This window comes from Botryllus schlosseri, chromosome 9 (assembly GCF_051294905.1).
Source record: "Botryllus schlosseri isolate E-star chromosome 9, Bs_hap1, whole genome shotgun sequence".
Classification (NCBI taxonomy): Eukaryota; Metazoa; Chordata; class Ascidiacea; order Stolidobranchia; family Styelidae; genus Botryllus; species Botryllus schlosseri.
The window spans coordinates 495,622-511,469 of record NC_137244.1 but is presented as its reverse complement, the minus strand read 5'-3'; the positions used below and the strand labels follow the sequence as shown (position 1 = coordinate 511,469).

The 15,848-nt window shown below is 40.5% G+C and overlaps 2 protein-coding genes across 2 annotated transcripts in view; one reads left to right on the top strand and one right to left on the bottom strand.

Moving 5' to 3' along the window:
* LOC145447014 (alkaline ceramidase 2-like) overlaps window positions 1-15,848 on the bottom strand; it is a 454,308-nt gene that overhangs the window by 410,346 nt on the left and 28,114 nt on the right. The window lies entirely within an intron of this gene.
* On the top strand, window positions 3,583-14,004 carry LOC145447009 (high-affinity choline transporter 1-like). The gene is made up of 8 exons (XM_080325436.1): window positions 3,583-4,459; window positions 4,518-4,666; window positions 8,261-8,381; window positions 8,448-8,596; window positions 8,734-8,868; window positions 11,488-11,641; window positions 12,103-12,329; window positions 13,833-14,004. The coding sequence occupies exons 1-8, from the start codon at window positions 4,291-4,293 to the stop codon at window positions 13,998-14,000; spliced, it is 1,272 nt and encodes a 423-aa protein (XP_080181562.1). The 5' UTR covers window positions 3,583-4,290; the 3' UTR covers window positions 14,001-14,004.

Sequence of the window (15,848 nt, the reverse complement as noted above, 5' to 3'; positions counted from 1 at the left end):
AGCAAACATATTCCAATTTACTTTTGTAATGATCAAAGTATGTGAAATGGTGCGAACGGATTAAGCATTAATCAAGCGGTGGTATGACAATTCACCTAGTGCGATATCTTGACACCGGGTAATGCGCGAAAGTGTTTCAATTCTCACCGCAGATTACGATGATAAAGTATTGTACCGGTTATTGTTCAACAAAGGAAATTGTTGTTTCATCTTTAGTCTTGGTTAGTGGAGACAATTACATTTGTAAAATATTTCCTGCTATCCACAATACGCTGCGTGGTTTTTACGAACACGGCTTAATCTTCCCAATCAAAACATTTCAGACATGTTAATCTAGTTTCACAAATCGATATGCTAATAACAATGTTTTTGAAAAGTTTGTTGGTATCGTATTAACCTTCAACACAACTCTGGCCTAATAATGTCAAAATTTAATAATCAAGTCATGATCGACTATTACAAAATCTCATATGTCAAAATCAATGTGTCAATTCATATGTTTGCATCGTGAAAATTTTCAATATAACGCCTGCGTTCGATTGTAAGAAATGAATTCTTAACTACATCGGTCAGACATTCAAATATCATATACTCAAAACATATGTTAATCTCAAGTTGCGCGCACCGAGTAGTAATTACCTTAGGTTACAGAATAGTAACGACTTTTACAGTTGAATAAAAAATACGAGTTGGCGGACTATGAATACAACTGAACTTGCTATGGACTTTGGATTGTAGTGATTACTCGCGTAGTCTTGTCTACTTTTCGTAAGGATACTGTTGAGTTGGTTGGGTAAGTTACAAACGGATTAACTTGACAAGGTTTTTGTATTTTACTCTTTTGTGTATGGCAAGATGTTAAAATGTTGAGACGTAATACTATTCCCGTTCACTCAATTGCAACAAAAAATAACCTGATAGCTTGTTCAAGGTTTCGACAAATAGATTGAAATATTCCGATTTAACTCATCGCGTCACAAGTCGATTCCGGTATGCATAAGTGGTTGTCAAGATAGAAATATTTACAACAATGGGCGATATTTCATTGATTGATTCTATTGTGTGTAGTAACACATTAAAATATCGCGATAGTATTTACTGAAACTCTATTTGACAAATGGAAAACTCAGTCGTGAATAGAGTTGTAAGTTTCGAGGATTGTTTCTAAGTGTAATCTTGAAATGTGACTGGATCAAAGTTGGTAGTCATGTTTGTCAAACCTATTTCTATTCACACTATGTCAAGTCCAAATATTTCATTCTGGATTATTTGGATTTACCTTTAGTACATCTCGCGAATGGATTCCGATACCGTACTATAACATTCTTAATAATACGGGTTCGAGGATTTTCATGATAGAGTTGACAAGTGATAAGATGCGTGTTTTTGTTAAGGGTTTGATTTCAAGTTGATAAAGACAATAACTGTGTAATGCACGTACTTGTGATTCTTGATTCTTGTAGAGTTATAGTTGGTATTGATTCTATAGGTGTGAAAACAGCGGCGCGGGATGTGCGAATAATTCAATGTGGCTGAAAGTCGATGTCAGTAATATTCAGGTTACGGTCGAATCAAAAGATCACGAAAAGATTTCTCAAAATAATTAGAATTGTACCGAATTAACACATTATTCAGATACGAATCAACTTGAGCTGTGTAGCAAGTTTCATTTCGAGTTGACAAATTGACATATTGCTTGAATATTTTCATGATTCTTATCATACAACTAAAGTGAGCCACTATTCCGGAGGTGTGAAACATATAGCGATCGCGGGCAAGTGACAAATTGTTGGTTTTCGAATCACCGACTGCGACGGTTCTGTGACAAACTAATTACCGAAATATTACCTTGTGAGCGGGCATGAGGGATTGCTATGTCTGAAGCATTACCCGGTGAGTGGTCGTTGGATTTTAAAATTATATCACACCCTTTTGAATAAGCGTTCACTTCACAAAGGATTAGGGTTAGAGCGGAAATAAGTGACAATTTGTCGCTATTCAAGTTACCGACACTGGCGGTCTGTTATTCGTTACTTATTAAATCTTACGAGTGAAATCAAGTTCTGTGTCAAACTGCTTACGAAAATTTCACCGCGTGAGTGATCGATATGCCTGTAACACCAAGTCGCTAAAGATGGTTATGTCCGAGACATTATCTTGTCAGCGATCGCGGGGATTTGCAAACTATTTCACACCTTTTTTGAAGTGTTAGTATGTGAACGCGGCTATTGTTGGTATTTGAACCGCCGTCTACGCCGGCTCTGCGGCAAACTAATTACCAAAATATTACCAAGCAAGTGATTCCTAGATTTAGCAAACTATTTCACACCCTTTTTTGCTAAAAGTACGACATGTCGCCCGCAGTCTATACCCGAAAGTACGAATCACCGCCGCGGCCATAAGAATAACGATATATTATACCACACTCACCGTAAACGTTGGGATTAACTCGAATCGGTCATATTTAATAATTTGGAATATATACATTATGTAAGGATCAATCACGTGACTATTTACTTGATACATATTCAACACCGGTCGAGAGATGTCCATACCCGAAAGTACGATATGCCGACGCAACCATAAGAACACATGGCGAATCACCAGAGACCCCGTAAGAATACATGACAGGCGAATCACCGCCGCAGCCTATACCTGATAGTGCGAATCACGACCGCACCCATAATAACACATGGCGAATCACCAGAGACTCCGTAAGAATACATGACAGGCGAATCACCGCCGCAGCCTATATCAAAAAAGGCGAATCACCACCACGAGTTTTTACGGCGCATCACCGCCACGGCCTATACCTGAAAAGGCGAATCACGACCGCACCCATAAGAACACATGGCGAATCACCGCCGAGAGGGGGGGTCAAAAAGGTTAGCATGCCACCCCCGCTTTCCAGGCGAATCACCGCCGCACCCATAAGAACCCCACGCACCTCACGAGCGATTATAATAACTACTGGCGACCAGCGATACATGAAAGTGACAATCTTATTCACCGAATTAGCGAATCCATTCGTTACCTGATAAAAAATTGCGCTTATAAATGCTAGAACATAAATATGACTCAAGTTATCATGGCCTGATGTTATAGGTTTTGATTCGTATAGTAAAATAAGTCTTGTGGTGTTTCCATCGTTAGCTAATCCGGTTCACTCCTATCGGATGGCTAAAAAGGGTCATCAACACTCAAGTGACCCGCGCAATGGGTTCGTACATTGCATGTTGCCCTTTGGCCGAAAAGGTCAGTCCCTATATACTGCCGTGACATCACATAGATTAATTATGTGGTTAGAGTGAAACGGGTATGATTTTATAAAACATTTAGCTGCAGTTTGACGACGGTGACTTCCTGAATATTGCGTAATGCTTCTTTAAGCTGAACACAAATCCGAAGCTTACAGGATGACACATCTTCGTATAAATTATGGAAACCTGCATCAAACTACATTCACAAAATATAGTTAGCAGGCAAAGCAATGAGCCCGGAAGCCGTTAACGTTAGCGTTGGGGTTATTAAATAGGAATTTCAACAGATCTTTTCTTGAAATCACAAAGATCTCCCGATTTCACTGAGAACCAAATGAGTTATTAGTTAGTAATAATATTAATAATTATAGCGCCTATTTATTTTAAACAATATTAACGATTTCTCCATATGGGTGTAACAGCAGCGTCATGAAACCCCAGAGCCGGCAGCAGCGTGGTCCGAGCTACAAATCGTCCGCAGGGTGAAATCCCGGAGGCGGGCGCATACGTTTGAACAACCCTACTGTACGCGAATTTTATTGAAAAATCAACCAAGGCTTGTGGAGCAAAATATAAGGAAAGGATAGAAATTGGCCCAAAATCGTTGAGCAGCGATATTTTCTATAACCAGTAGAACAGTGACGGTTCACGCAACATGCAGGAAGATGAGATCTTTCTCCGACTGTGAGTTGTCTTAGATAGCTCGCTGAACAATGTTGATCCAAACCAAAGCAATATCGCTGGAATGGCCTTCAAACCTACCTGACTGAAGACTGGAAGATGGAACAGTGTACACATGCAATTGCTACGGACACTACGCTTGCACAGGCCTATTGTCGCGGCAGACGATGATTCCTAACCTAGCAATACGCGTACACTGTTGCCGTTGAGTATAAATTGTTAATTCAATCCTGTGCAATAGGTCAGCTTTGAGAGAGTAGCGGGCCCATATTTTGATTATAAACACGATGTGTTTATTTCTCCAGGACGTATCGCTTCTAGACGTAGCTAGGAATTCGTAATCAATATTATGGATGTCGTTATGCTGGTATCAATAATACTTTTCTATGTAATAATCGCGGCGGCTGGTATATGGGCGGCCAAAATGACTCGCAATCGGAAAAGTCAAAAGCCTGCAGAAAACATGATTGTCGGAGCAAAAGACATCGGATTAGGAGTAGGAATATGCACGATGACTGGTAAAACTTGACAATGATAAGAGGATGAGGTTTTGAAACTATATCCCATCTGATTTAGCAACGTGGATTGGTGGAGGCGCCTTGAACGGTACTGCTGAAACTGTCCACACGCCTGGACTCGGTTTGATATGGTGCGTCGCACCAGTATCCTTTGGATGTAGTTTGATGATATCGGGTTGGTTTTTCGCGGACAAAATGCGGCGAAAGGTATCATAAAAACACGCGACAATATATAGTAGGCTATACAACTATGTTAATGAATATATATTTAGAGCATATGCAAGGCAAGGGAGCCCGCAATTATTTTGCAAATCAACGCAGAGTAGAATATTTTCTGGCGGATTTAATGAACTTGAAATTTTTGTTCGCGCGAATTTAATGTCACTAAATTTCTAGAGACCTTTGAGAGACTTTGGTCTACAGCAGTTGCTCGCAACGAGGTCGATATCGCCCCCGTTGTGTGATTTTAAAAATCAGGGGGTGAAAACAACAATGGGGGCATGACTCGAGACCGGAGGGTGGCGAGATAGCGCAGTGGTATAATCCGCGGCTGCAACACCAATGGGTGCGGGTTCGAGTCCGACCGAGGTCGACTTCCGAATTCCGATATCTAAGTGTTGGAGGTTTACCTAGGCTCCTCCTCGCCACCTCATCCGCATCAGCGGTGTCTTACAAAAGCCTAGAGGTGGGCCGTGCTATAAGTCGGCAGTTACGGAAAATACAAAAAGAAATATCGGCCTGGTGTAAATGACCATAGTAGTCGAGAAACACCATGAATACCCCAAAAACAAACAAACAAACTCGAGACCGGGACGGCCAAGACCGACATTTTATTGTAATTTCGGAGAATGGTACAGTTACCACACTCTTGTTATTTCGTCTATAAGTCTATTAGTACTGGCGCTTGAAAATGCGACCAGACGCTGTTAAAAGTGAGGAAAATTAGTATATTATGAATGCGAAGCATTCGATATCACAAAGCAGTGTTATAAAAACTGGGTTTAACAAGACTTCAACTCGAAACTGAACAGTCAACACAATGACTTTGGGATCGGACTCGAGTCGTAACCAGAGGGGGTCAAAATAGTCAATAAGCTACTCAAGTAGAAGTAGAAATAGCGACAAAAAATCTACTCAAGTAGGAGTAGAAGTATTTCTTCCGTAAGCAACCTAAAACTACTTGAAGTAGAAGTAGAATTTACTGACTTTCAATCTACTCGAGCAAGTAAGTTGTTATGAAAACGATCGTAATTCGTTCGTATGGATTGTCAAAAGCTGCAAATTAAGCTATGCGAACGGTTCAGAGCTTGATTCGTTTTGATGCATGCCAGGAGGTATCCAATTTTCGACAGCATAAGCCTTCGTTCGCATCATGGGATGAAAATGATAGTATTGATGGAAATGCGATACTAATCCTCTGTTTACGCGAACAGCCCCGTTTAAAAAATATCATGGTATGGTGCCCTCCCCCATATTATAAGGCCCGTAGTTTAGTCGAAGAGCAATACGGAGCAGTGTATCGGATACGGTGTAAAGACTTTGCGCGATTAGTAAACGTTATTAAAAAATATGGCGGATCGTTAAAATGTCATAATGTGTAACTTTATTTCCGGAAATTAAGGGCATTTCCACACTTGCTTTTACACTTCAATATGTATGTTCTCTAGAAAAAAGAGCTGAAACTAATTAGAACTCAAAGTACTGGGAATTGAAAGAGAGATATAATTACTACTTCTAAAATCGGAAAATGTATTTCATGTCTTTGGTCCAGAAAGTTTCAAAGGTGGTATGCTAAATGAGGTCTAAAGCTAACAAAAAAGTCCACTTTTCCAGATTAGGACACGCCATGGACTGTTAAATTACGATATGACAGGTAAATGCTAGATTGCTAAACAGCAGTTTCAAACGTTATGATGAGCCGCATATACTGTTTTGAAATATTTCATATGGGCGAAGGGCGACAATGCGGTGTGAACGGAACTACGCCAACCCGCTACCTAAATTATATTCACCGATACTTTCATGAAATCATACTGGCCACTCCGTAACCACTGTGCGTAAAGCGCGACGAAAACTTTGAGCTTCAACTTTTATGAAAATTAAATGTTGATACTCCGTGAAAACAGACCCGAAATTCCTCAGGCTATCTTCCTGATTGGAGGATTAAACTACTTCTACTTGAAAAACTGAAAATAGCGAAAAGTAAGTAGGTAGATCAGAAAATATTACGAAGTAGAAGTATAAGTAGCTAGAATCAGACCTACTTGAGTAAGTACCAGAAGTAGAGGGAAACTACTTGAGTACTTCGAAAAAGTAGAAGTACGTCGTTACTGACCACCTCTAATCACAACAGTAGGAATGACGTGAAAGTTCAAATATTGACCGTTATCTGACCCAGAAATATATCGCCAACACACCTATCTCATTACACTCGACGACAATGATGTGGATTGATCTCGCGTTCACAGATATGTCATTCCCAGTAAAGAGCAGGACTTTTTACTACGTGCTGCGTATATACTGTGATACGGCCAATCGTGGTTTCAAGGCTTCCACAGTAGGCAATGGTATTGAAACCATAATTCTCCGAAATAAATTATGCCCTTGGGGCGTTTAATTTTAGCAATCGAAAAAGTCCATCTCTCACTATTCGACCCGAATGATTAGAATCAACACTCGTTTCGGTGTGAACGTAACTACGCAACCCGCTCATGTTCGCCGATACTTTCGTGAAATCATAATGGTCACTCCATATCCACTGTGTGCGAAGCGCGACGAAAATCTTCCTGGTTGGAGGTTTAACTAATTCTACTCGACAAACTGAAAATAACGAAAAGTAAGTAAGTAGATATAAAAGTAATACAAAATATTACGAAGTAGAAGTAGTGGGAATTAGATATACTTGAGTAAGTACCAAAGTAGCGGAAAACTACTTCAAATCACTTCAAAAAAGAGAAGTACTTCATTATTGACCACCTCTGGTCATAACAGTATGACTCGGACTCGACCTTCTGCTCGACGGCTTGAACTCGGACTTGACTCAGTTGTGAATTGAAAATGACTCTACTTGACTCGGGTCAGAAATATAAAAACGAGATTGACTTGTGACTCGGAACCTTGTGACTAGGTCACAACCCTGGATTTTAGTAAGATTGGCATACGTCCTTTTTTCAGAGGATTTGTAATGGTTTTTTTTCCGCAAAATTGAAAGTGTCCTCGGAGGACGCCTAAATGTCCTCCTTTTAAAGAATTTGACATCATTTTTATAAAAAGTACTACAATGCCATGAAAAAGGTCACTTCTAGGCAAAATTGGTAAGCACAATTGTAAAAAAGTGGGTAATGTGGGGGTCGATCAAGATAAGACGACCTTTTTTAGTCAACACAGAAGATTTCGTAGAATAATTTCAAATTCACCATTTTTTTTACTTGAGCTTTCAGAATTTTTGAAAAGTGTCCTCTTTTTCAGGTCTCAAATTATGGTAAACCAACCTTTAGACATCGTCATTTCGGCTCCTTTCATTTCCACATTGTCTTCCTGATCATCGGTGCAAAATGAACACCCTTCGAAGTTAAATGGAAATTTAAAAATAAAATTACTGCCATTGGCATCCGGACTTTCGATTATTAAGTAGCTTGCATTAATTGCATGCGGGCACCTAATACAGCCGTTGGCTGAGCTACTCGTGCGAAGTACTCTTTACGCCAATTAACATGTCTTCTGGACGCCCTGCGATCGCTGAGATACCGTTACGGTACGATCTGGTAGCCAAGTCAAAATTGGATGTCAAATTTGTTTCAGAATTATCTGACTGTCTTCGATCCCATCTGTGAGTCACTGGGGGAAAAACTTACACTCCTGTACGTTTTTATAGAGATATTTGGAGTGACCGTTTACGCAGGCGCAATACTCAACGCGCTCGGTAAGTATCGGGCCAATCCAGTGCACACAATTATACCAATCGTGTCCGTTTCCATATTATTCGCAGGTGGTACCATTGAGGTTGTTGTGGGTCTCTCGCGAGAAGTATCGATCATTTCGTCTGCTGCTGTCGCAACTTTTTACACGCTTTTGGGTGGATTCTACGCAGTAGCGTACACTGATGTTATTGAGCTTGGATTTATGGTGATTGGGTTGGTCAGTATCCATAATGCATTGTTGAGATATTCGTTCATTATGTTTTGAATGGCATTAGCCAATAATTACTTAAACTTCGCAGTACGAAAATTACTAAGCGTGAAAATTGTGCGTTAATTGACGGTTGGTTCGTTCAGGTGATTGCCACGCCCTTCGTGATTTCTAACGAGGCCGTTTCAAGCATCAGCGAATCATTTTCGCGCGAGGGTGGCTGGTCTGGTACATGGGATCCCAATACTGCTGGCCTGTACGTTGACACTGTTTTATCAACGGTGAGTTTGTAGTCAAGACGAAGATACCTTGTACTTGTACTTACATTTACGAACACGGTACGTCATCTTTGGAAGCACTGTCAGCCTTACTGACGTGATTAATTTCTTTAAACTGAATCCGGGAAGCCTGCATTAACCAATGCAAATTAAAAGTTAATTTCGAGTAGCGATATGTTCGATTTGAGCAAGCATCTTGAAGCCAAAGATCACATTGCCTTCGTGCTATGAGATTTTCCTATCGTTACATATAGCACCATTGTGGGCTTTTTGGGTGCGACACGCACGAAGCGTTGTTGTGGACTTGTGGTAACTATATTTTGGATTGATTTTAACTATAGTCCATGGCCATTGCACACTGGTTGAAAACCCCATTTCTAGGCTTTTTAAGACACCGCTTAGGCGCTTTCGGTGCGAGTTAGTTTCATTAAAACGGCAATTTAAATTCCTTAGTAAGGGGCTTGCGTAATCTCCCTCTCTCCCTGTAAATCAGCCGAAAGATATACCATAGTGTCTTATATGGTGTCGACACAAGCAAATCTCACGGCTCAGTGAAATTGATTCACGTCACAATATCCATTTGGCTACAGGCAATTTGACGGTCATTTTTGACCGGCTTGTCGAGCATTAAATTTGGTGAAACGGGTATCAATCGAAAGCTGATTCTGCACTGATTACGAAAATAAAAATTTTATTCCTCTTGCGGCCCTGGAACCCCCACAATCAGCCTCTAATTTTTCATTGTTATGGAGATTGGCATTGGGACGCAACAATGCTGTCTGGCGAAACGAGAGACGCAACAATGCTGTCTGGGTCCCTTTCTCTTGAGCTACTCTCTCGTTTCACCAGACAGCATTGTTGCGTCCCAATGCCAATGACCGTCAAATTGCCTGTAGCCAAATGGAAATTGTGACGTGAACCAATTTCACTCAGCCGTGAGATTTGCTTGTGTCGACACCATAGAGGACACTATGGTTATACGTTCCGTCTACACCAGTGGTTCCCAAACTGTGGGGAATTCCCCACTGGTGAGGAATTCAAGGGTTTCTAGTGGGGAATAGACGCATTTGCTAAAAATTATGTACAGGACAGTCTACATATTCATGGAGACACATGCGCAATTACCGTTACCAGTTAACTGCTCTGGAATGTATGTATCGGCAATTATATTGCGTGTTGTTACCAAAAATTTATTTTTAACTTTGGATGACCAATCTTGACCCTCACAATCGCATCCAGCACGACCAGTTTGACGTGAAATAACGCTTTCCCGAAATTTTGAGCATTACTGGTATCGGTTCACAATACGTTTTCTGTTGCAGTTATAGGCGATGGTCTGCGTACTGGTGTGGTTGTGTGTCATGTGTAGTCAAACCAGCAAATAGCTGTTCTGTGATGACAAAAGTGTTGGGCAATGGGGAACAGGACCGTAACTGCCGCACCCAAACCCCCTAAAATTATTTCGTGAATTAACATAGAGTATCTTTTTGGAAATTTATGCCACTTTTTCAAACAATTTTCGCGCTGGGGTGCGATTTAATATTGCCGAATATCTTGGTTATTGGGTACCCTTCCCCACAAAAATACGTAGAATTTATAGAAATGGAGGTTTCGGCGTCCGCCATTACGGCGCCACAGCGTTTTAGGTCATGTAACATGCAACTCCGAGAAGTGTGCCAGAACGATCAGCAGCGAGAAGACCTTGACCGAGATTGAATGCCCTTGTGGTGACCGAAAACTTCGATATATATAGGCTACATTATACATAAATGTTTAATTGTCCATATGTGGCTAAATGGCTGGCTTCGAATATTCCTGTCCTGGCGATCTGAACCCCACGGGAAAAATGCCATCCCGCAGTGAAAAATTATTTGCCAGCAAAGGAATACCAATTTGAAATCGTGTGTGCTTTTTAGTTTTGGCGATTTCCATATCTTTTGACATAGCAGATATAGGAGGATACGAAATAGCATATTGTAACGAAGTCAATATACCAACGGGTCCGACAGAAGATGTTTAATTCTTATTTAGGGGTCCTACCTTATCCTACACACCTCACTCAGCTCTACCGGTAAATCTGATTACGTGAGCATAGAGAGGAGATAAAAAAAAATTGATAGCAAAATATATGCAATTCCCGATCATATTGACCGATTCAAACATGAATTATGTAAATTTTTCGCGCTTTTATTGGAAATATGGCGACGCACTAAACACCAAATCCAATGCAGATGATAAGTAGCGAGGAAAAAGTGTTCACTGTACAGGCTCAGGGGGCTGAGGGGGAAGCCACCCAAAAGTAGGGTTTATCACCCTGTGGGGGCCCAAGACCAACGTTTTTTGGGGGCGGCTGACAAAGTCCTGTCTGCTGTTACGGTCTTGGTGGGAAATGAAGGCTCGAAATAAATCTGAAGTGCGGAATGAAGACAAAAAGGTTGGGAACCACTGGTCTACACTGAAATAGCAATGCCTAAAATAGGATGCTTACCTATCATATGATTGCAATCTCCGAGTCATAGGTTCCATGCATAGATATGCCAATAGTTTTAAGCAAGATGCTCTGGAGGGTTCTATATAGCTTTTTATAACAGCAGTCTTAACATTTTCATCTCCTCTCATAAGCTACTTGGAGCGGTGCCTATGCAAGTTGTATTTCAACGTCTTCTGGCGATGGACACAACATTGAACGCCAAGATAATGAGCGTTTTCGGGACAATATTTTCCATCCTACTCCTGATTCCTCCAGTATTGATTGGAGCAGTCGCCTCGTCAACCAGTGAGTTTCTCCTCTGATGATGGTGCGAATCAAAGCCTCTTGATACATCTCAACGATCCGTTTGAAACAGTGCGCCGAGATGTTGCACCTTTGGTTAAATCATAGCGTCCTACAGTCAACTCGCATGGCTCGCTGAGAGTGGGGTTTCGTCATTGTCTGCATTTGGTCAAAGGCAGTTTGCTACATTATTTAGACTGCATGGCTTGTCGAGCGTGAAATTTGATGAAATTGGTATCAATCCAAAGCTATTACTCCACGGTATTGATTGCGGAAATATATATTTTATTCTGCTCTTGGCTCTGGAATCCCCTGAACATTTATTGCAAAAATACATTTTTTATTATTATAGTCGACACGCATTTTGGTTCGCTTGAACTCGGCGGTTTCCGTGGTTCGCACCATTTCTCGGTTACGTATATTTCGCGATCATTTTGAGCTATTCACGCACCGTTTTCTCTCAGACTGGACATTAACCGACTATCTTAACGGCACCGGTGTATCCCCAGCTGATTTGGGGAACGGAATCCAGACTCTGCCGATAGTAATACGCTACCTCACTCCAACTGCAGTCGGTGTGCTGGGGGTTGGTGCGATCACCGCGGCTGTGATGTCATCAGCAGACGCGGCTGGTCTGGTCGTTGGATCTGTCTTCAGGAGGAATGTATATAATGCCGTTTTACGACCAAAGGTTGGAAACATAGTCAACTCTTGGTGGCTGTGGCATAAAGTAGCCTGATATGCGGCGATAAGTCGTAACAAACATAGCTTTTTCGTAATAATCGACAACCGTGTACGTAATAGATCCACTAAAATGTGATAATAAATGCTACTATAGTAGCATTATATATGCGCCATATATATACGGCTCTGCTGATGTCGAAAATTCGTAGCTGATTCATCGGGTGATTTTCATATAGTAGGCCTGCCTTGATATTAGTATTATATTATAGAATGTCTTATAATCATAATCATCAATAACACTTTCAAATGATGCCGTCGACAATGAGATATTGCCATTGCGCCTGGAATAACACTCTTTACTAGGGACGGTGCGGACCCTGAAAGGTTCAGGTTCGTGTGAACGCGAACCTTTTTGAAAGGTTCTGTGTGAACGCGAACGTTAACCTATGACATCACGTGACGTCATAACGCTACTTCCAACCCTACATTTTCTTAAAGTAATCTATTAATATACAATTGTACATGATACCTAGCGATGACTCGGGCAACATTATGCCACAATGCTGATGTACTTACTGACTTTTTTTAACTTCACCCAATGTATCCACTGGAACAATCAAATGCTATAAGAATTCCACAAAATCAATATCTTCCGTCGCTTTGCCTACAATCTCAATGAGGACCCGGCTTGACCGGATAGATGTATTCTTAAAATTGAAAATCCAGTTTCCATACAAGCGCCAGATATTGTGTTATACAGTATAGCCAACACCCTGATAGGGTATATGCAACAAGGATGTCAAATCAAAATAGGTCCCGTACACCCGGAGATTTGATTACATTAGACATTGATGCATTCTTTATATCAATTTCGCAGTGTAGTGAAACTTAGTGTGTTTCGTTTTTCATATTGTGTGATTGCGGGCAAGGCTCACAGCAGTGCGTCACTAAATAGTCACAAACGGAAATCTGAATATTTCGAGCAAACTTTCGAGCAAATAATTTGTGAAATTGGCAATTTGCATGCCCGTTTAGTACTGAGTTTCTTTTAATGCTGCTGGCGCATTGCAGAGAGTGGTCCAAAGTTGAAATGCAAATAATTTCAACCAAAGTCACGTTATAATGACGAAACACTTGTATTACATGAAAAAGGTTCGAAGTGCAGAACCTACCAAGGTTCGTTTGTGAACGCGAGCTCTCAAATGTTTGAGGTTCACACACAGAAAGCGAACGTGAATCTCATGTTTACACCATCCCTCCTCTCTACCAATTATACCTGCTTGCACACTGAAGTCCTCACCAACTCGACTTCAAGTCTAAATTTTTTTTGTCTCAAAGCTTATTCCCTGGTAGAGTCCTAATCTATTCAGGACTATATCTATTAATACCGCTAATCTGATTCACTTTATTATTAATTCAATATATTAAAAATACTACAAATATTGCAACGCAATGAAATCCTAAGACTACGGAGATTATTAGCATTGACTGTTTCTTTATTTCGTTACAGGCATCCGAGCAGGAAGTGAAATGGGTAATACGATTGTCGATATTAGGATTCGGCATCGTTGCAGCCACTATCGCTATAAAAGTCAAATCAATAATGATACTATACATTCTCTGCGCAGACTTGGAGTATGTTTTTACTTTGCCTCAAATAAGTCCCTCAACGGTTTAATAGCGTGCACTGTAACACGAGAAATGGTCAAGTGATTGTGAGCCTCACAGCTCAGTAGTGCCCTCTCTGGTTGGATTTTCCCCTCGTGTCTTGATAGTCACTTGTTGAAGTTTAGTCGCTTTGTTGCTTGTAATATCACTGGATCAGTGATTGAAGTTAGGCTAAATTTAGGGATATAATGTACCATAGGGCATTATTTGTATGTTCAAGTATTGTATAAGTTTAAGCCATCATTCAGGTGATTGTATTTTATTGTTTAGATTGAAAGTTTAGAGCCTAGAGAGTTAACTGTTGTTAACCGCTATTGTGACTATTGCCTCGACGTTGACGTGATCTTTCTATGTAGTAAATTGCTATCCTATTCTGTAACTGTTTGAGTTACATTTGACCGGGTCTCAGGGGTAGGCTCGGATTGTAGGAAGCAAAGGAAGTGAGGTGGTAGTCTCAATTCGAGTTGGCAAGCTACTCGACAAGCCTAAAAGTGTTACAGCCAAAACTCTAATCAAGTAAATATAACGAACTATCGTTTGAGCTAGGCAACGACCAAAACGTCCGTTATATTTAAGTTAACAACAATCTCAGAAGTAATTTGAAGACTATCAAACGGCAACCTTTGATAGAAACGGTCGTCCACAATTTGATATATCCAAGTCTATTGTATAGACTTGGCCATTGTTGAATATCAATTGCTGCAAGTGGAGTACCGGTATTGTACCATTGACAACTGCTAGTTGCATTCGAAGAGCTGACATTGAATTGATTGTTAGAATCAGCTTTAGTAGCAGTTGATACAAATTCGTAAGTCTATTGAGGCTGGTGTTCCCAATAGAAAATTTGACTGCTAAGCCAAGGGTTCTCAGCAGAAGTATTTTGCATTTGAATGAGATATAGGTTCTCATATGAGGCTAGTGTCCTCCATACATGAAATTGTCCTAGTTGTAATTGAAAGTGGAAGCAAGTTCAGGAATTGTTAATTGGCCCACCATATGTAATAAGCAAATTAGTTATAGTTCACGCCAGTCAAAACGGTAATGTGCAACTGAGGTTTCCAACGTCTCTCCAATTCGTAACTGATGAAAAACAACAATGACCATGGCAAGAATTAAGTGTGTGTCTGAAGAAGAATTGATTCAGAAGTTGGCCGAACTGCATAGAAGATATGAAAGCATTGAACACGAAATCTTGACCCGAGACGTAAACATCAATCTTCTGAGACATCAAAGTGATCTACAGTGTATGTTTCAAGAATATTCTACACTCTGGAGTTTATATCTCCTCGGAGTCGAAAATGATCTAGAAAAGATTGCATGTCATAAAGATCATGATAAACAAGTGAGAATTTATCATGAATTCCAAACTAAGTTGGAGAGATGCATGCAAGAAAGATCGAAACATACACGTTCAAATTGTATTGGAAGCAGTCGTCATGTGTCTCGGCGATTTGGAAATTTTTATTCTGCCAGCATACATGATAGTGTAAACGTGAAGAGAAAAGAAGCAATAATCCAAAAGAAAATGGCTCATTTGAAATTGGCTCATCAGTTCAATCGCGAAGTTTTGGAAGATGAGAAAGTAATGATTGAACGTAAAACGTCACGATTACGATTGAAGCAAGACTTTGAACTTGCTTGCGTTGAAGCAAGTATTTGGAAATCCTCAGCTAACGTGCACAAGTTACATTCATACTCGCAGAAGAATACTGAAGAAATCGCTGTTTGTCAAAGTACTGCTCTGAAGCAAAGCAGTGTAAATACAGAGACTCCAGTTTCCCCTGCCCTCGTTGGATTGGCTGTGAAAGGCCTTGGCAACACTGCACAAGTATTTGTCAATGGGACAAGCAAAGACAAA